The 20,477-nt window shown below is 67.9% G+C and overlaps 1 protein-coding gene across 8 annotated transcripts in view; it reads left to right on the top strand.

The window, feature by feature from the left end:
* Positions 1–20,477, top strand: part of KCNT1 (potassium sodium-activated channel subfamily T member 1) — a 62,048-nt gene that overhangs the window by 26,147 nt on the left and 15,424 nt on the right. For 4 of the 8 annotated variants that reach the window (XM_059142260.1, XM_059142258.1, XM_059142257.1 and 1 more), the window contains 15 exons: positions 9,918–9,997; positions 10,612–10,711; positions 12,787–12,843; positions 13,506–13,554; positions 13,623–13,682; positions 13,815–13,889; positions 13,956–14,039; positions 14,679–14,773; positions 15,679–15,859; positions 17,505–17,669; positions 17,770–17,906; positions 19,136–19,199; positions 19,309–19,417; positions 19,778–19,886; positions 20,038–20,187. In XM_059142260.1, coding sequence (XP_058998243.1) covers positions 9,918–9,997; positions 10,612–10,711; positions 12,787–12,843; positions 13,506–13,554; positions 13,623–13,682; positions 13,815–13,889; positions 13,956–14,039; positions 14,679–14,773; positions 15,679–15,859; positions 17,505–17,669; positions 17,770–17,906; positions 19,136–19,199; positions 19,309–19,417; positions 19,778–19,886; positions 20,038–20,187 — 1,515 coding nt within the window. Of the gene's footprint in view, positions 1–3,743; positions 3,786–9,917; positions 9,998–10,611; positions 10,712–12,786; positions 12,844–13,505; positions 13,555–13,622; positions 13,683–13,814; positions 13,890–13,955; positions 14,040–14,678; positions 14,774–15,678; positions 15,860–17,504; positions 17,670–17,769; positions 17,907–19,135; positions 19,200–19,308; positions 19,418–19,777; positions 19,887–20,037; positions 20,188–20,477 lie in introns of those variants that run through there. The other 4 variants (XM_059142253.1, XM_059142256.1, XM_059142252.1 and 1 more) reach the window with 2 other exon arrangements.

Raw genomic sequence — 20,477 nt, 5'->3', positions numbered from 1 at the left:
GGGCAGCCTGGTTGGGCAGGAAGCGAATGCTGGCCAAAGCCCTGAGGACGGCTCTCTCCCCTCCATGGCTTCTTGGACACTGTGGGAGGCAGTGATTCTTGAGGCTCTGGTTACAGCCAGCCCAGCCCTTGGAAGAGATCGGTTCCCCTTGCTGTCCCTGTTCCTGCAGGGACGCGGAGATGGCAGGTCCTGCCCAGGCTGCGTCTGAGCCTGCAGTGCCCAACGGGAGCTGGGATGGCCAGGCCACCTCCTCCAAGAAGCCCTCTCCCATGCCCGCACTCTCCTGCCCCCAGTTCCGTGCTGGTGCTTACGTGAGAGGCTCATTCTGTCCCCGGCAGCCCCTGAAGTGTGGGACCCATATCAGCCTCCTCGCGCAGAGCAAAGGGCACTTTCCAAGGCTGCGTAGTATCAGGGCCGGGAGCCCGGCTGCCTGTTGCCCCCAGACTTTAGACCCATGCTACGAGGTTCATTCTGGACGGGAGCAGAGAGCACCCACAACAGGTTCCTGAGCAGAGCAGGCCTTGCAGGCCTCCGTAGGCAGTCAGATGTGACCGAGCACCCGGCACCCAGGGTCCGGGTGCTGGAGACGGTTATCACAGGGAGCGAGGGGCTGCGGCTCCTGAGCCGGTCTCACCTGCATGCCTGGCTGCCCGCTGGGGCCAGCCAGGGCCAGAGCTCTTCGGGCCACTTGGCGGCATGAGCCTTCCGCAGGGTGGCCCAGAGCCTTCTGGATGCCTCACCAGTGCTGGGGAGGCAGCGGGGCCCAGGGAAGTCCTGCTCCCAGTCCCATGCCCAAGCCCCTCACCCACCCACTCCCAACACAGTGCTCCCTGGTCACAGGGATGCTGTGGGCCCGCATGGGCTCCTCCCCAACACACCCCCAGCCTAGGCTCCCTGGGCTCAGAGCTCATGGGCCTACTCCTTTCTCCTCTGTCCCTTGCTTCCTCAATGCCTTGGGAGGCCAGGTGTGGGAGGGGGACATGGTTAGAGATTGGGATCTGGAGGTTGGAGTGATGCAGCCCGTCATTCGAGAGCTTCTGAGCAGGGGGCCCAGTGGGCCCTCCACAGGCGTCATCGCTGCTCTGGGGCCCCCCCGTGGCCCCAGCAACCCCAGGACCGGGTGGCCTTGTTCTCTGGGGCCCCCTTGTGCCCCCAGCGACCCCGGACCGGGTGGCCTTGTTCTTCCCAGGTGCTATGGCAGGTCAGGGAGGCTGACCTGGAAAGGCAGACAGGGCGGGAGAGGATAGGTCTGATTACTGGGAACGCCCTCCACCGGGGTTTGGGTTCTGCACCCAAGGAGGGGTCCCTGGTGTATCCTCGGAGGGGACGCCTGGCTGGGCAGCCCGGAAGGCGTGAAGGCAGCACCAGTGAGCAGGGAAGGGCTGCAGATCTAGGAAAGAGTCGGGGGCTGTGGGAGTTGTGGGGAGTGGGCGGGTGTGAGGGGCGCCCCGTGGGCAGCTGAGTCTGGGGCATCTGGAAGCACAGCCAGGAGAACTCCAGGGGCAGGACCCTCTTGTGGGTCTGGGTGCTCAGAGGGGAGGGGAGGAGCAGGTCAGAGGCCAGAATGGAAATCAGGCCCGGTGTGAGGCGGCAGGTGGAGGCCAGGGTGTCCGCAGGGCAGAAAGAGAGGAAGAGGGGTCCCCAAGGAGGAAGGGGAGCAGGAGGGCCTGGGCGGAGGAGTCGTGCACTTGGCCGTGCCCCTGTCTGTGCCCCCGCCATTGGTAGTTCAGGGAGGGGACATCTCTGAGCTCGGCTGACAGGCAGGGTTTAGGGAGTAGAGGGGAACTCCAGCTGCCCGCCAGGGGCTCCGCGCCAAGGCCCTCGGGGGGGCGGGGCCTGCGGTGTGGGGGCGGGGCCCGGAGGTGGGCCTGGTGGGCGGGGATTGACGGGGGCGGGGCCGGAACAGGTGGCTGCGGGCGCCGGGCCTGGGTTAGCATCCCTGTGAGCCCGGGTGGGGGCGGCATTGAGCGGCCCCTGGGCGCAGTCTGTCCCTCCCCGCTGCGTCTCTGACCACTGAGGAGGGGCCTGGGGGGGCAGGGCCCATCCCCGCACGCAGGACCCCAGGAGCATCTGTGAACTGGGGCTGAGGAGGGAAGGGGCGCCAGGACTGCAGGAAACACCTTTCACTCCGCGCTCCCGCGCAGGCGCGCAGTGGGCGTGCAGTGTGCCAAGCCCCGAGCGTCGAGGTTGCATCTGGGGGTCCTCGGGGTGCCAGTGTGGTCCTGCTTTCCTGCTGTTCTTCCCAGGACCCCACGTGTTTGCCCTGACCCCAAGCCTGCCTGTCTCAGTCCAAGGGTGGCAGGCAGAGTTCCCTCCCCCCAGGCGCACTCGCCCTCCTCCCCTTCCTGTGGCCCCCATGCTCCTCCAGGAACCTCAGCCCTCCACACCACCACCCCCAGGGCCCCACACCCACTCTCCCTGAATTCCTGGCTCCACCACCACGGCCGTGGCCCTGCCAGACTCCTGGGACAGCTGTCACCCCAACTTGGGGCTTGGGGCAGTGCCGGGGTCTATGAAAGGGAATCTGAGCAAACTTGTAGCCTCTGCCGGAAGCACCCGGTGACTCCAGGCTGAGGCCTGGTGCAGCCCTGGCTCCCACTGCTCCATGGGGGGCGCCGCTCCGCACACCCCGTCCAGACCTCGTTCCCAGAGCGTCCTGTGGCCCCACCTTGCCCACCCCAGCACAGGGAGCTGCGGGCTGGGCGCTGGGAGGGGAGCCTGCCCACCCACAGGGAACGGGTGGGCGAGTGCCTGTGGCCCAGCCCATGGCAAGGGACTGCCCCAGCCCTACAGGCCGGCTCCTTCCTCCTGCCTGTGGCCTTGGCAAAGAAGTGGTCTTGTCTGAACCCATGCTTCCTCTTCTGGAACGTGGCTGCTTTGAGGATTAAGAGCACGTCATCAAAGAAGAGTAGAATTTCGGCACACACAGACCCCCGCCAGCCCCCCAGGGGCCAGTTCCCAGAGCCCCATAGCTCCCACCCGCCTCCTTTCCAGCCCAGGCCCAGCCGTCTTGGGGTCAGTTGTGTGTGGCCAGGTTGGCAGAACCCTTCCGCAGGCGGCCCAAAGGGCAGCCACCGTGTGGTGGTTGGTCAGTGGAGGGGGTGCACATGGGTACCTCCTAAGAAGCATCAGCACCCAGCCTCGGCCTGTCCTTTCTCTGGGAGGTCAGGGTGCAGGGCTCATGGGCTCTGTGGCCCATAGAGAGCAGGGGAGCAGAGGGCAGGTGGGTGGACTTGAGACAAGGGAGCCCTGACTGTCGCGCCTTATGTGGGAACTGGCTCTCGCCAAGTCGGCTTCCCTGGTGGGAAGTGGGGTAACAGTGCCTTTCCCTGGAGCCAGGGTTGTGGTGCCAGGGGCAGGCGTGGCAGGAGCAGGGACAGCTGAATGGGCTGATCATTTCCTAATCCCTGGGCTGAAGGCGGGTGGCCTTGGCCTTGGCCTTGGGTGGGGTATGGCCTGGGCAGGGGACGCATGTGCCGGCTGCTGCCTGCGCTGTGCTGCTTTCCAGGGCACTGAGGTCTCCAGGCACAGTCACTGCCCCGCTGTAGGCTGTGTCCCGTGGGCCCCTCTGCCGCCTGAGGGCTCTATGGGTCGGGGAGGGGTGCGTGCCCATGGGTTCGCTCCGCTTCCCTCGGGCCCTGCCCAGCGCCTCCTTGAATGTCCGTGACCCGCCTGGTCCAGGAGTCCAGGCCCCCCGTCCATCCGTCTTCCGTGTTGACGTGAGCGCCTGTGTCTGTCCCCAGGCTTCACGTGGAAGACTTCAGCCTGGAGTCCTCTTTGTCTCAGTAAGTGCTTGCAGGGACGCCCGCGGGAACGGGCAGGGGTCCTGGCACCCACGGCACCCTAGGGAGGCAGGGGCTCGGGCCCTGCCCACTCTGGCGGGGGGGAAGCTCCAGGCAGGAGCAGGCCCAAGGCAGCACCGGCCTCCCCCTCCCCGCACCAACAGGAGATGTGGGCCTGAGGGCTGGAGCGTGGGCTGAGTCCCCCGGGCGGTGCCGTACCGTGGGAAACAGGGCTGTCCGGAGGCGGGGACCCCCAGCCTCTGCCTGGATGGGGACAGGCAGACGACTGCTGGGACCCTCCTGCCTCACCCAGCCTGGGCCATGTGCGCCGGTCCAGGCCCCAGGCACAAGGCTGTTCCTGGGCTCAGCTCCAATCTAGGTCAGGTGGAGGGTGGCTTTGAGGCCGGGGAGACCTACGTCGTCCTCAGAGTGGTCACATCCTGCCCAGGCCCTCGGCGTTCGGTGTGGCCACCGAGTGCAGCCTGACTTCATCCATTCACACGGTCGCCCTCCCTCGGGGCATCCGGCCGCCCACGCTCTCCCTGTGGCCTGAGGCTTGGGGCTGGGATTCTCCAGTCTGGAGCGCGGCAGCCAGGAGGCCGGGCCGGCCTAGGCCCCCGTGGTGCAGTGGGTAATGGGGGGTCCACTGCCCGCAGGGCTCTCTAGGGCACCCCAGGCTGCCTGGGGGATGTGGACCGGGTGCAGCCCCCCGAGGGGCCGAGGCTACAAGTCCTACCCACCCCCCAGAGTCGTCACCGGTAGAGCAGACGCCCTGGGCCACAGAGGCCCACAGAGGCTCTCCCAGGCACCTGCCCACACCGGGCCCTCCCCAACAGGCACGCAGCAGGCCTCAGGCGGGACCACCCTACCCGGAAGGCCCAGGCTGGGCTCCTCTGCTGTTTTGAGAAGCCACTGTCCACCCCCCTCTTCCCCTTCCCCCGGCTGCTGTGCTCCTCCAGGGTGCCCACCCAGGGGCGTCCCTGGCAGTCGGTCCCTGGCCGCGGGCAGGCGCTAGAGGAGAGCTTTCAGCTCCGGTGAGGGTCGGGGCACGGGAAGGATGTGGCCACCCGCCCTCCACAGGCGGGTCTGCAGGCTGGGGGCTGGGGGCTGGGGGTAGTGGGCACAAAAGCAGCCTTCATGCCCACGCCACCCCACCCCCGGTGCCCCGCCGCCCTGCAGACACCCCAGCCAGTGCTCTGTGCCTCCACGCCCGGCTCTGCGCCCACAGGCCTCAGGAAGAGCTGGGGCGCGGGGGAGCCGCCAGCCTCACATCTGTCCTGCGCTGGGCCCCTGGGCTGCTCACCCGCCCTGCCCTTGCTCAGAGTAGCTGGCCTCGGGCTTGGCAGGTAGGCCTGGGCCCCGGCCTGTCTCTTGACTGTCTGTCCGTGGGTTTCGGTGTGGAGGGAGCTCCCGGGCACCTGCCAGTGGAGCCGGCAGCACATGGCAGCGAGCCAAGGGAAGTGGGCAGTGGGATCTCAGCCCCACGGGAGGGCACGGCTCTGTGGCCACGGGTTTAGTGTCCGGCCACCCTCCCCTCTGGCTGACGGCAGGGCCTGCCTCTGGAGCTTCCCGGCACAGGCCATCCATGCCGGAGCTGCCTGCCAGGGCTCCCCAGGGCCTGCCTGTCGGTTCACCTGGCAGCCCACCGGGAAGCGGGGAGAGGGACGGCCCCCCGCCTCCCCTCGACCGGCCTCGCCACTGGACAGCTACCCTTGCTTGGTGGGTCCTGTCCTGGCATGAGGTGAGGGAAGTTTGAGCTATTTTGCCGGCACAAGGGGGGCTGCACGGGTCCACTCCAGCGTGGGCGAGACCGTGGGGCCCAGGAGGGGCCAGAGCAGGCTGGGGACTGACTCTCCACCCCAAACATTCATGAGGCCCTGGTCTCATGGGGATCCCGGAGACCCCCAACGCCTGTGACTACTGGGTGGTTCTGGCCAGTCTCGGGCCTTGTGAGACCTTCCTCTCCGTGCATGGAGGGATGAGTGTGGTTGGGAGTCTCTGAGGCCCCCACAGCGGGACTCAGCGAGATGGCCCTTCTGTCTGCTCGGCCTGGACCTGTCCTTCCCAGCCTGAGAGCCACTCACCTCTGAGGACTGAGGACTGTCCCAGGGACAGGGCCCACATTTAGCCCGTCCGGTCCTCGGGGCTGGTGGCCTGACCCCAGCTGTCTGAGCCTCGGGCTCCCCGCAGCCTCTGGGCCCCAGACCAGGCCCACCCGCAGCAAGCCGAGGGACACCCCTGCCTCCGACCTTCTTCCTGGGCCCCTGGCAGCGGGAAGCAGGGGCCTTGGGCATGCGCAGTCCTCCCCCAGGCCTCCTGCCGAAAACGATGTGTAGAAAGGTCGACCTCTTTGCTCGTCCCGGCCTGTGGTGTCCAGGCGGAGTTTGCTGGCCACTGGGGGCTGATAACCCGCCCCAAGACCACGCACCGTGTGTGGGTTCCCAGGGACCCTCTCCTGGCTCTCCCGTGGGCGGCTTCCTGGGAGATCGGTCCCCAGCCCCGTCCCAGGGCCTTGAGCCACAGCGGGACCAGCCATTAGGGGAGGGGGTGGCCCCAGCCAGGGTCACAGCCCTGCCCACGGAGGGCATCAGCCACGCCCCATCTGCAGCCACACATGCGGACTTACGGCCCAGGGCCCATCTCTCTGGGGCAGTGTGAGATCCAGAGCGGGCCACTGTGGGCGCCCCGACTCAGTCCGAGCCGGGGGGTGGGGGGTGCCAAGCCCCAGGCCATGCACAGGGGCCATCAGTCACTTAATCCTCCATCCGGAATGAACGCTTTGCCAGATTTCCCAGGAAGCAGCCTGAGACCCAAGAGGGCAGGTAACAGCCCACGCCTGGCTCCCTCGAGACGATGTGGCAGACGGTCCCGTCACTGTTCCTTCCCCAGGTGAGGAGGCCCAGGCTCAGGCAGGTGCGGGGGCTGTGGAGCAGCCGGACAGCAAAGCGGCCTCAGGAGGGCCAGACTGCCTGTGGCCCCGGGGACCCTCGCGTCTTCCCGCCAGCTCGCCGAGCCCAGAGCGTGTCCTTCAGCCGGGCCCAGCCTGCGGGGGCACTGGGGGCTCGGGGCCGGGCGGCTGGGAAGGCGTTTCCTCCTGCGTCCGCCCGCGCCCCCTGGGCCTCGTCACGCTCATCAGCACCTGTACCTCGGGGTACGGACAGCTCGGAGCCCACTCTCGTGGCCGGGCTAGAAGTGGGCAGCCGCAGCTCATGAAAAATTAAAAGCTCAGGCGGCTTCCTGTGCTCCCCGGCCCTGCAGGCTCGGGCCACGAGGCCACGTCCGCCAGCCTTTCTCACCTCCATCCACAGGCTGCTGGCTGCTGGCCACCGACCGCCTTGGGGGCTGTCCTGATGGGTGTCTGCAGCTGCCCCACAAGGGGACAAGGGCCGGCCAAGGAGTGACTAGGGTTCCACTTCTCAGGAGCAGGGGAGGGCAGCGACGGTGTCCGGGGCCCAACAAGCCCCAGGTCGGCGGTCCTGACCCCGTGGGCCCGGGCGGTGGGGGACCATCGGGAAAAGCTCCGGCGCAGTGAGCGGCTGGTGGGAAGCAGGGGCTGGGGGCCGGGTGGGGTTAGGGTCGGGGTGCCAGGGAAGGAGCTGGGGGCCCTCTGGTTTTCCCGACAGAGAGCGGGAAGGACCTAGGGACTCTAGCCCCCTGCCCTTTGTCTCACTGGCTGGTGTCCAGCCTTCCAGAAGGAACAGGCAGGGGAGGCAGAAGTGCTGGGACCCCTGGAAGGGAGAAAACAGGCGCCACTCGGCCACATAGAGGGTGGCCCCGGGAGGAGGTGGCTCTGAGGTCCTACGTGGGGGAGGAAGCCGCTTCTGGCCTGGGGAGGGGCTGGTCCTGCTGGTTTAGGGAGCAACACCCCAAGGGGCGATGCTGGAGGGCAGCGGGGGGGTCGTAGGAGAGCGGGGGTTTCGAAGTCACCTTGCACAAGCCGGTCAGCTGGGCATCGAGAGGCACCGGCGACCAGCCCTGGGGCATCGCACATTCAGAGCTGGGATGTGGGATGGCCAAGGAGCCCGGGGCCGACGGAGGGGACCAGAGCGGGTGGGGGTGGGGGGCAGCACGGTCGGTGCCCTGGGAAGCTGAGGAGGAAGATGCCCAACGGCTACCAGTGCCCGAGGGCAGGCGGGGCCTTGCTGGCCAGGGACAAGCCAGAGTGGACGGCACAGGTGGTGTGGGGAGACCCATGTCGAGGCTTCGCTGGGACCAGGGCCAGAGTGACGGGGCCAGAGTGGTGTGTTCCCGAGCTGGGTGCTCTGGGGCCCTGGGGAGACCCTCGGACTTACTGAGTCGCATCTGTTCTCCTGACATGACCAGACCGGGCGCAGGCCCCACCGGGCTTGTCTGACCAACTCCCCAGAGAGACTTTCGGGGGCCCCCAACCTGGCACCAGGTGACAGCTACAGGGGAAGATGGGGTTCAGGGGCCCTGAAGGAAGCCCAGAGAGCAGGGGCAGCGCTCCAAGGGGAGAGAGGAAACGAGCCTGTGCTGGGGTCCAGTGGGGTACGAGCCTGTGCTGGGGTCCAGTGGGGTACGAGCCTGTGCTGGGGTCCAGTGGGGTACGAGGCATGTGCTGGGGTCCAATGGGGTACGAGGCATGTGCTGGGGTCCAGTGCGGTACGAGCCTGTGCTGGGGTACAGAGGGTATACTGGGGTACCGTGGGCGTGTGCTGGGGAACAGAGGACGTGTCGGGGTTTAGGGCTTGTGCTGGGGTGCCATGGGCGTACGTCAGGGTTCAGGGCATGTGCTGGGGTACTAGGAAGTGCACTGGTCACTGGCTCTGAGGTCAGAGCGCCCTGGTCTATGGAAGCTTCTTCCTGCTGCTCGGCTCCAGGAGTCCAGGTTGTGGCTGGGGGACCCTCTGCACCAGACGCAAGAGAGGAGAGGGGCCCACAGCACCCCTGTCTCCTTTGGGACCCTTCTTGAGCCCTGTGGGCGGCAGAGGCCACAGTAGCCGGGGCCGAGGCCCCCAGAGCAGAGCAGGGCAGGGAGGTGCGGGTGCCCAGTCCGAGGCCCCTGCCGAGGGCCCAGGACCAGGGCCGGCGCGGGCGGCCTCCGCGTCTAGGCCGCGTGTACTCTGCCCAGAGCAGCGTTTGAGGAATGAGGACGGCACAGGCCCTTCCTGGAGACGCGGCAGCCGCCCAGGCCCAACAGCCCCGCCCCGACGGGGTGAGAGCAGGGCTGACGCCTGCCCCAGCGGCGGGGGGATGCCCGGGGCCGCGGTTCACAACCCACCCGCCACGTGGGCAGTGGCCAGGAGGCCAGCAGGAGGACAGGCTGCCTGCCATGGGATCCCTGGTCCCAGGACCACGCCCGCCTGTCCTGCCGGCTGTCGTCACTGGAGTTTCTATGCCGGGGGATCCTGAAACCCCCACCAGGCCAGCGCGCGGGGCAGAGCAGCTCCAGGGGGGCCCCTGTGTGAGGCCAGAGCTGTGGCGGCCAGAGGCCCATTGCCCCAGGCCCTGTGTCACTGCGGGGGACCAAATGGCCCTTCCCCACAGCGACTCCCTCACTGATGTGCTGGCTCTGCTCTGTCCATCCCAGGACGCTGGGAGCCTGAGCAGGAGTGGGGGCCTGTGGACATCGGTGAGCCCAAGGAAGCGAGGGCAGCTGGGGCTGGAGGGGCCTGTGCTGGCTGCAGGGGAGGTCACGTCTCCCGGCCCCTCTGTGTGACCATCCTGGAGGCTGCAGCGAGTCTCAGGCCACAGCCACCAGGGGCCATCAAAAAGAGCAACTGTCAGCTTCCAGAACATTCTACATAGATGAGCTGGCATGTTTTGAGCCCGTGCTGAGGGCCACACAGGGTGCATTTAACCCGGGTGAACGGCTGCCTGGGACAGCAAGCCTGGGGACCGTGCGTGTTCACACTCAGGGCCTGAAGGGCCCTGGTGGGAAGCAGGTGGCTGCTGACCAGCCCCCGCTCTGCCCACTGGCTTTGCAAGGGTGGGGTGGGCAGGTCTGCCAGGACCACACAGGTGCATGGATCACTGGCGGGGGGAACCCTCCTTGTCCTGCTACACCCTCTGTCCGTCTGTCTGCCCAGCTCCTGAAGTGCAGGGGTAGCTGGTCCGGCCCCTTGGGGAGCCCCCGCTGGCCAGAGCCCCCCATGGCCCTCTCCCCGCCCCCAGGGTCCAGGTGGAGTTCTACGTCAATGAGAACACCTTCAAGGAGCGCCTCAAGCTGTTCTTCATCAAAAACCAGAGATCCAGTGAGCAGGGGCGAGGGCAGGGCCCGCGGGGGCAGCAGTGTTGGGCGGGCAGGAGGGGGATGTCACTGAGCCAGGGGGCCTGTGCGGGGCAGGGGCGTGGGGCAGAGGAGGGGCTATGCCAGTTAGTGGTGGACGCAGGGCAGGGTGGGAAGGCCCCTGGTCTCAGCATTAGGCCCTGGAAACTGTGGGGACCCTGCCCCCTGCTGGACTTGGGGCCCTCCTACCTGCCCCCTGCAAGCTTCCCTGCTCCCCTCCGTGCAACCCCACCCTTCCTCTATAGGTTCCCTCCACCTGCTTCCCCAGGAGGAGCTTGGCCTCCTCAGACTCTTCCTGGCGCACAGGATGGTGGCGGTCCCCCTGGGGCCTCACCCGTCCCTGTGACCCCGAGACTCCCACCCTCCCGTCCCGAGGAGTGGGTGGCCTGGGGAGCTGTCTGCACCCCCATCTGTAGGGCAGGACAGTAGCAGCCCCGGGCCATGCAGAGCGGTCCCTCAGTCCCTGGGGCAGCCCAGCCCAGGGGGGCCCAGGGGCCCGGGGGGCGGGGGAGCTGTCAGCAGTGACCGTCACCGTGGGACTCCGGTGGTGCCGGAGCCCTGACGGCCCCTCCCCCGCAGGCCTGAGGATCCGGCTGTTCAACTTCTCGCTGAAGCTGCTCACCTGCTTGCTGTACATTGTCCGCGTGCTCCTTGATGACCCGGCCCTGGGGATCGGATGGTGGGTGATGCGGGGGCCGCCACTGTCCGGGGCCAAGGCCGTGGGGGTCTGCGTGGGGTGTGCGCCGGCGTCCAGCCCAGCCCGGCCCCTCGGGGACTCCTGCCTTCCCTGTGTCCTCACTCAGGGTCCTGCTGACCAACGGGCTCAGCCCGGGGACAAGGGCACCCCGGCCGTGGACAGTGGCCGGCTGTGCCTCCAGCGGAGCACAGGAGGGGCTCGGCCAGCAGCTCGGTGCCGGCTTCGGCCAGGGAGGGGGCAGGACACATGCCAGCCCAGGGCTGCACATGGTGCCATGACTCCTCCTGGGCCCCTGTCCCTGGCAGGGGGCACCCGCCGCCGCCCCAGGTCTGGGCTGTCACACAGGCTCACGGATGCCCCGCGTGGCCTTGCTGCTTCGGGTTCTGCTGGTCAGCCTTGGGGGACGCCTGGTTTTCTCACCGGCCAGCTGGCGGAATCATGTCTCTGTGCCTGGCAGTCTCAGGGACACCTTGGGTGGCCCCTTCTCTCCCGCGCCGGACCGGGGGACAGGGCCCTGGAAGAGGACACCCTTCCCTTCCTCTGCCGTCCCCGGGCTTCCGACGCCCGGGCGTGCGGCTCTGGACGATCCCGTGTCCCCCGCGTCTCCTCCGGGGCCACTTTCTGAGCTTCGTCTTCAGCCCGGCCCGTCTTCCTGCATTGGGCCCCGATTCCCGGAGCTCCCCTTGCCTTGGGCAGGCGCAGCCTTCCCGCTTCTCCCGAGGCGGCATCTGGAACCGGGCTCTTGCTTGTGGTTTTCTCTTTGGCTCGGTCTCTGCTTCTTCCGAGCTCGCGCTGAGTGGGTGTCCACAGCCCCACGCGAGGGCCGCAGAGCCGGGTCGGGCGGGCTCAGCACTGTCTCCGGTGGACGGGCTCCCTCCGCAGAGCCGGTCTTCCTGCCTCTAACCTGAGGGTAGGGGCAGCCACCGGGCTCCCAGGCCGAGCCAGGGAGGAAGCTGGGGCCCAAGGACAGGGCAAGCCGCCCTTCACCCCTGTCTGCCCCAGGCCTAGTGTCCCCAAGCCACACACTCAGCTCCCTTGGAACCCCTCCTGCCTTCAGCGCGGGGGGCTGCACAGATCCGGCTGTGGGGGGTTGAGGAGAAAACTGAGGGCTCGGACTCTCAAACCGCTTTCCTGAGTCACCTTCTCCCCCGGCGCACCCTGAGGCATCTGGTTCCACAACCCTACAGGGCCCGGGTCTATTATATTCATTGTCCAGTGCCCTGCACGTGGCTGGGCAGGGGGGAGGGACGGAGGAGGGGCCGGTGGAGGGGTGCGGGGGCAGGTGGGTAGGGGCGGATGGATGGGTTATGGACGAGTGTGTGGCGGCTGGATGGACGGACGGATGGACAGGTGAATTACAGAGAGCAGACGGAGCGGTGGTGGTTACATGGACGGTGGACGGTGGATGGGCGGGGGTGGGGGCGCACCGGTAGGAGGACAGCCCCCCACATCTACGGGCGCTGAGTCTGCAACATTAGCCCCAGTAAGGCTCAGGGAAAGAGGGTCACTTGGAAGAAGAGGAAGAGGGAGCTGCCTCTTGTGACACTTGTCACCACGGGGCTCTGTGAGAGCGAGGTCCCCTCGGCCAGGGCCCCTGGCATTGGTTACATCCTGGGGCAGAATGAGCAGGCCTGCCCCGCCCCTCCCCCCTCCCCAGGGGCCGGGCATCCAGCGGCCGCGGAGAGCTTTGTCTCTGGGCATGACCCAGAGACGTGCGTCTTGGAGTCGGCCGTCAGGGTCAGGGAGGGAGCTCGCTGTCCGTGCCCGGCTCTCTCACATCGTCCTGCCATGTGTGTGGCAACTCTGGACTCCGGGAGCCTCCCCGCTCCATCTCCAACCCTCCAGACCCTCCTGTCAGACCAGGCCGAAGCCCCAGCTCTTCCCTGGGCTCTGCCGTCCATGTCCCAGCGTGGGGTGCTTTCCCACCCGCCGGCCTGGGGGTCCGCGGGCCCTGAGCAGGGTGCGGAGGGCGGTCCTGTGGCGTGCTCCCGCGCCCGTGGCAGCCTTGGGAAGCGTGTCTTCGGGGCCTCGGCTGGGCCACCTCTCTCTCTCCACAGCTGGGGCTGCCCAAAGCAGAATTACACCTTCAACAGCTCATCCTCTGAGATCAACTGGTGAGTCCCCTGGCCCAGCCCCTCGGCTGGGGCGTGGCCTTGGCCCGTGTGCGCGCGTGCGCGGCACCGGGGTGCCCCTTGAGAGCCCCTGACGCCTCGGGGGCAGCGTTAGACTTCGAGGCACCACCAAGTGACTTGACTCAGCAGCCCCCCACTCCAGCTCGGCCCGCAGACGGCGGTGGGGTGGGGGGCAGCAGCAGGGAGGGGCCTGAGTGAGGGGGGGCTGCTCCCGTGTGTGCCAGCTTCACCCAAGGAGAGCTGCGGCCCCAGAGCGCCCCTGATGCCTGGTTCAGAGTTAGGATGCGTCCCCCAGGGCGCGGCCACCCCCTGGGTAGAAGGGCTTCTGGCTTCCCGCTCGCTCGGTTCGTCCCCTCCCCCGCTGGCCTGCACCCCCCAAAGCAGGGGAGGAAGGGAGCCCCGGGCTTGGGGAGCCCCAGTGAGCCTGTCCAGGGTGAAGGGCCCCCCTGAGCCTGCAGCCCTGCCCCTCGTCCCCAGCTTCGGGCCGGGCCTCCTCTCCTGGGAGCCTCCCCTTCCCCTCCTGTCCTTGTCGCCTCCGGGGGCAAGGCTGGTGCCCTCCATCCTCCCAAGGAGCAGCTCGGGTCACCAGAGGCCCCGGGGGGCTGGGGGACAACAGCCCAAGGCTCACCTCCCTCCCTCCCCAGGGCGCCCATCCTTTGGGTGGAAAGAAAGATGACTCTGTGGGCGATTCAGGTGAGTGGGGGCGTGGCTCCGGGGGGGCCCTGCTGCCCCTCGCCCCACTCAGGCTCCGCCCCTCCTAGGTCATCGTGGCCATAATAAGCTTCCTGGAGACCATGCTCCTCATTTACCTCAGCTACAAAGTGAGTACCCCCACCTCGCCTGACCCTCCCCTCTGACCCCTCCACCCCACTCCTGGCCGGCTTGTCCTGACCAACCCCGTTTCCTGACCTCCTGGCTGGTTTGTGCCTCTCTTCTGCCACCACGGCGCCCAGGGGAACATCTGGGAGCAGATCTTCCGCGTCTCTTTTGTCCTGGAGATGATCAACACGCTGCCCTTCATCGTGACGGTGGGTGAGCCCCGGCGGAACGGGGGGGGCCCCCAGCACCAGCCCCCTGATCCGTCTCCTCCACAGATATTCTGGGCGCCCCTGAGGAACCTGTTCATCCCCGTGTTTCTGAACTGCTGGCTGGCCAAGCACGCCCTGGAAAACATGATCGTAAGCCTCGGGCCACGCAGCGGCCTGCCTCCCCGGGTGTGAGGCCCCCAGGACGCCCCCGGCCTGGCAGGGAGCTGGCCACCGTCCCTCCGTGCCCAGGAGGCTGGGCTGAGGCTCGGCAGCGCGCCACCTCTGTCACAGCAGAAAGACCCGAGTCTCGGCCCTCCTGTCTCTGTCCCGACCGGGACCCATGGCGGCCTCGTGCTGCAGCCGAGGTCCAGCCCCGAGCTTTGCCTGCAGCTGCAGGAGGAGGGGCGGGAGCCAACAGGCCACGCGGACGGGGCCCACGTGACCCAGACCCACGGACAGACAGTCTGTCGAGTATCTGGCCAAAACCCCTTTCCCGAGCGGTCAGCCAGCAGCGGGACACAGGCTACCCCCGGGGCAGCCGTCCCCCCCAGGGCTCACCCCCATCCTCACGGAAGCCAGGCCCTTCCGGTCTGTGCCCCCGGCAGCCCCCCACTGCGGGTGACCTGAGGGGCCGCCGAGAGCAGAGGGCCGAGGGCAGGTGTCCCACAGGGGAGCCCGGGCCGCAGACACACCCCCTCGCTCGCTCCCGGGCCCTGGGACGCCCCGCAGGAAGGGCCCCAGCTCCAGGGCGGGCCCAGGCTGTGGCCCTGACCGGCTGGCATCCCGCAGAACGACTTCCACCGCGCCATCCTGCGCACGCAGTCAGCCATGTTCAACCAAGTGCTCATCCTGTTCTGCACCCTGCTGTGCCTGGTGTTCACGGGGTGAGTGCGCCCTGCAGGGGGTCCGCCACCCTCGCCTGCTGCGTATCCAGGAGGTCAGGGAGGCCTCAAGGGGGCGGTTGGCAGTCCGGCCCAGGGCTGGGAGGTGGCTCAGAGCCCACTCTTGCAGCCAGCGGGGTCCTGAGTCCAGCTCCTCTAGGAGGAGGTTGGGGATGTGCCCTGCCCGGGGCTAGTGAAGCTGGTCACTACCTCCTGTGCCTCGGGCAAGGATGCAGGACAGGCACCAAGGTCTGGGAAAGAGAGAAGGAAGGCCACAGGCTTCTTGGCTGCCCCCGCCCTGCCCTCCCAACACACACACAGTCCAGCAGAGCTGGGGGCTCAACCTGATCTCTCCCTGTGCCTGCCCCCTGGGGGACGGTCTCTGAGCCCCTCTCTTTGCTGAGCACCCCATGGTGGGTGCTATGGGCCCCCCAGGCCCTGCCAGCAGCACCTTCCATCTGGAGACTGGGCCTTGGGGTCCCAGGCACAGGAAGCAGGGCTGTCCAGCCGGGCCCAGGAGGGGCTGGACAATCCCTGCACCCCATCTGACCTCCTGGGTGAGGAGGCTGGCCGGTGGGGTGGCATGTGGGGGCTCACAGCCAGGACACGCCCACCTCCACGGGCCCCCAGCCCCACATTCAGCCAGTGCACGAACTTCGGGGTGCATTTTCCAGGGGCCTCAAAAAAGCCATGGGAAGGAAAGGGGATGTCAGGGGGAATCCGACGGGCGGTTGTGCCGGCTCTGGCAGACCGTTGGCGGAGGAGGGAGCACCCAGAGCCCACAGGGACTGAGCCAGACTCAGGACTACATGTGGGGTGGGGGATCCCCCGGCCAGTGATGGGGCACCCAGGGAGCTGTGAGGTGGCCACGGCCCTGCTCACGGCCCTCTGACCGCCCGGCTCCCCAGGACCTGTGGCATCCAGCACCTGGAGCGAGCAGGTGAGAACCTGTCCCTGCTCACGGCCTTCTACTTCTGCATCGTCACCTTCTCCACCGTGGGCTACGGCGACGTGACGCCCAAGATCTGGCCGTCTCAGCTGCTCGTGGTCATCATGATCTGCGTGGCGCTGGTGGTGCTGCCGCTGCAGGTGCGTGTCCAGTCCGCGCCCCCCACCCCCCCTCACGCCCCCCACCCACCCCCCACGCCCAGCTCAGGAAGGAGGAGTGCCAGAGACCCGCGTGGGACAGGAGGGGGCGAGCCCGTCACCTCCGGCCCTGTGGGAGCCGTGGTGGGTCTGGGGCTGGTGAGGCCACCGCCTCCAGGGGGTCGAGGAGCCAGGGGCGGCATTCTCAGTGGGGGACCGCGGTCAGCTGGAGCAGACGGTCTGTTGGAGGAGGCGGGGCTGGGGCCTCAGGAGCAAGGTTGCGGCTGAGCGCGGCGCTAGAGCGGCTGCCCGCCCCCTCGTGGAAGGTGGAAAGGAGTGGTTCCCATTTTCTCCCCGTGTCCTTCTGCTCAAGTCTGCTGCCCGGTTAGCTCCCGTGGACAAGAGCAAAGCCAGCTGACCGCGTGGCGCACGCAGGCTTCACACGGCAGAGACATCCTGACCCCGCATCTGAGTGCAGGGTGACCGCATGGCGAGAGCCTGCTGGACACCCCGAGGGAGGCTCCCTTTCACACCCTTCCTGCTTCTGGGGCCACGGGGATCCCTGGGCTCCCCCAGCCCGTGGCCCCATCCCTCCCACCCCTGCTCCCGGCCTCACGTGCCTCCTCCTTACGAATCTCCGTGCCCACTGCCCTCCTTTTAGGGGCCCCAGACATTGGAGGAGGCCCACCCCAATCCTGTCTGACCTCACCTTAACTAATCTCACCTGCAAAGACCCTGTTTCCACGGGAGATCCCACGGGGAGGTTCGGAGTGGGTGTGAATCTGAGGGGACATGGTCGAACCTAACACAGGTCACTTAGCTGCCTCTCGGCCCCGGGAGGTAGACATGATCGCGCCATCTTACAGAGGGGGAGGCTGAGGCCCAGCGTCCATGCACGCGGCCCTTACCCTACACAGGTGACCCCTCCAGCCGCGGAGCCAGTCCTGTGCTTCAGGGCCATGGGGTCTTGTCCCCGGAACTTAGCAGGTGCGCCATAAACTCAGTGAAATGATCCCATCTTGGCGGGATACTAGTGGGCCTCCCAGCAGGGGTGAGCACACCAGAGGGCAGCTGCCGAAGGCAGGGGTGTTGAATCTCAGGGCCCAGAGATAGCGGGGAAACTGCCGGGGAAGGAGGCCGCCCACACCCCCGCGGGTCCGTGGAGCCCTGCTCTGCTCCCTGAGCCGCTGGTACCCCTCCCTCTCCTTCCTAATTCAGAAGGACTCACAAGGGGTGTGTGTGAGGCTGGCGTCCCTGAGGCGTGGGCAGAGTGGGCGAGTCCCCACCGGACAGAACAGTCTCTTCCTCGCCAGGAGTCTGGATTTCGGTCTCTGTGCCCGAGAGTTTCCTGCCACCCCCAGGCTTCTCCAAAGGGATCTTAGGGGTCCATGGCGACCCCAAGTTCTCATATCGCCCCCATGTCAGGAGCGTGGACTTGGGCACCGCGTCACTGTCGCCAGGGTTCCGGGGGCCAGGAAGCAGGGCTCCGTTCCCCCTCGCGCCCCCCCCCCCCGTTCTCTGCCGCCCCCCCAGGTGGCCTGTGCTGTCGGGGAAGGGGGCTCTGCGTGCAGCTCCCATGAGGGAGGGCCCCTTCCCTGCACTGCCCCCGAGTCGGGCCCCCTGGGACGCAGCGGCTCTCCCCCCGCAGTTTGAGGAGCTGGTCTACCTGTGGATGGAGCGCCAGAAGTCCGGCGGGAACTACAGCCGCCACAGGGCGCAGACGGAGAAGCATGTGGTGCTGTGTGTCAGCTCCCTCAAGGTCGACCTGCTCATGGACTTCCTCAACGAGTTCTACGCGCACCCCCGGCTGCAGGTGAGAGCTGCGGCCCCCGATCCCCGCTGTCTGCACTGGCCGCCCCGCGGATGGGCCCGCTACACCCGAGCCGGGGCGGGACTGACCCCGCCTCCCGCAGGACTATTACGTGGTTATCCTGTGCCCCACCGAGATGGACATCCAGGTCCGCAGGGTCCTGCAAATACCCCTGTGGTCCCAGCGGGTCATCTACCTCCAGGGCTCCGCGCTCAAAGACCAGGACCTCATGCGAGCCAAGTGAGTGCCGGCCGGGGTGAGGGAGGAGCCGATTGGGGAGGGTCATCGGGGCAGCCAGCGGCTCCCACTCAGGCTCTGGGCCTGCTGCCCGCCCAGGCCAGCCAAGCCCCACATGGACCCCACCTCGGAGCACCAGGGCTTGCCCAGCCCACCTGTCCTCCCGTGCCCAAGGGTCGGCCTGCCGGGGCTCCCACTCGCCCCTGCTCCGGGATGGGAGATGCAGTCAGGTTCCGGGAACAGCTCCAGGTGGGGTCAGGGTGGGAAGACAGGGGCCATGGGTAAGGTTTCTTTTAAAGACAAGCTGCGGGGTGCCTGGGCGGCTCAGTCCGTTAAGCATCTGCCTTTGGCTTGGGTGGTGATCCCAGGGTCCTGGGATCCAGCCCCATATCGGGCTCCCTGCTCACGAGGAGCCTGCTTCTCCCTCTGCCTGCCACTCCCCCTGCTTGTGTTCTTGAGCACTCTCTGACAAATAAAATCTAAAAAAAAAAGACAAGCTGCCAGAGTGACTTGAGGAAAGAAGACGAAGCTGTCAGATGGGACTTCCCAAATGTGCCACTGCGCGTTGCAGGACAGCCCGGGAGTCCCCCTCGGCATATCTTCATTCCAGGGACCTCTTCTCATCCTGCGATGGAGTGTGGGGTGCTCGGCCAAGGGGAAGCAGTAGACTGGATAGCCAGGGCGCCCCCCTTCCCATCTGTAACGTTTTAGAAAGGACTCCAGCATGGAGGTGGCCGTGGCCAGGGGACCCAGCCTCTCCTGTGACCCAGCTCCAGGCCAAGGGGCAGGGAGAGGCAGAGGCCTGGCAGGGGCCAGTGATGAGCCAGGGTGGGTGGGGTGCAGGGCAGCATATTGGGGAGGGAGCGGCCTCCCTGCCCTGGGCTGTGAGCACTTCCCCGGTGCCCCTGCTGCAGCCGGCGGGGGCTCTCAGGGGTGGGAGAGGAGAGCCGAACAGGCCATCCAAGTCCCTTGGGAGACACAGGCCAGCAAGTGGACAAGGGTCCGGCCTCTTAATTACCACATGCTCTCCCCCATTCTGCGCCCCAACCTGGCCCTGGCTTAATCGGGTCATAGAGGATGGGCCCCCCCGCGAGCTGGTCTGAGTCCTGACGCCAGCCCATCAGCCCAGAGCGAGGTGGGGTCCGACGGGGCTCAACCCTTCCGGCCTCTGAGCCCGGGACATCTGAGGAGCGTGGACGGTGCAGGCAGCGCTCAGACCTGGTGCTTTGCAGGATGGACAACGGGGAGGCCTGCTTTATCCTCAGCAGCCGCAACGAAGTGGATCGTACAGCAGCGGTGAGTGCACTGGCCCCCAGCCCAGCCCGAGCAGGGGGACGCCTGAGGGCAGAGACCCTCCCCTGGGCCGCTGCACCCCTCAGCACTGACCCCGCCTCCCCTCCCCCAGGACCACCAGACCATCCTGCGAGCCTGGGCCGTGAAGGACTTTGCACCCAACTGCCCCCTCTACGTCCAGATTCTCAAGCCGGAGAACAAATTCCACGTCAAGTTCGCAGGTGCGTGGGGCGGGTGTGCGCCCACGTGGGGTGTGGGTAGGGCTGGAGCACCCGCGAGCTCACAGAGCCTCTCGGGGGGCTGTGGGGCGCGGTGAAGCCCACGCAGGCGTCCTGTGGGAGGTGACCGTCCGGCACGCGGACCCAAGTGTCCGTGGGGCCTCCGAGAGGCATCTCTGTGGTCGCGCTCCAGCTGGGCTCCCGGTGGGAGGGGGCGAGCAGACCCCCGCCCTGGAGCGGTCCTCAGGCTGGGAGTCCGGCTCCGATGCTGCGAGGGCAAGCGGCGCGGGGGGAGGGCGCGGGCCGGGGCGCCCGCTGTGGGACGGCGAGGCCCCGGCGGCCACCTGCCCCGTCCCGCCGCAGACCACGTGGTGTGTGAGGAGGAGTGCAAGTACGCCATGCTGGCCCTCAACTGCATCTGTCCCGCCACGTCCACGCTCATCACGCTGCTGGTGCACACGTCCCGCGGCCAGTGAGTGCGCGGCCGGGGCAGGCGGGGCGGGGGCGGGGCCGTCGGGGAGGGGGGGGCCTGCTGGGCTCCGCCCTCAGGGCAGGGCGGCCGTGGGGTGTGGGGGGCGGTGTGGGCCGCCCCCGGGGGCCGCTGACGGGCGGCCGCCCCGCAGGGAAGGCCAGGAGTCCCCGGAGCAGTGGCAGCGCATGTACGGGCGCTGCTCGGGCAACGAGGTGTACCACGTGCGCATGGGGGACAGCAAGTTCTTCCGCGAGTACGAGGGCAAGAGCTTCACCTACGCCGCCTTCCACGCGCACAAGAAGTACGCGCCCGCGGGCGGGGCGGGGCCGCGGACGGGGGCGGGGCCAAGAAAGGAGACCGGAGGCGGGGCCGCGGGAGGAGGCGGGGCGCCGGGGGGCGGGGCCAAGAAAGGGGACCAGAGGCGGGGCCGCGGACGGGGACCGCGGGCTAGGGCGGGGGGCGGGGCGGGGGTGGTCGGGGGCGGGGCGCCTATGGGCGGGGCCGGCGGGGAGGGGCGGGGCGCCGCGGGGAGGGGCGGGGCCGGGGGCCCGGGGGCGGTGGCCGCGGGGTAGCCAGCAGCTGCCGCAGGAC

This window comes from Mustela lutreola, chromosome 12 (genome assembly GCF_030435805.1).
Source record: "Mustela lutreola isolate mMusLut2 chromosome 12, mMusLut2.pri, whole genome shotgun sequence".
NCBI classification, from domain to species: domain Eukaryota; kingdom Metazoa; phylum Chordata; class Mammalia; order Carnivora; family Mustelidae; genus Mustela; species Mustela lutreola.
The sequence above is the reverse complement of the archived record's forward strand: the minus strand, read 5'-3'. Positions and strand labels throughout refer to the sequence as shown.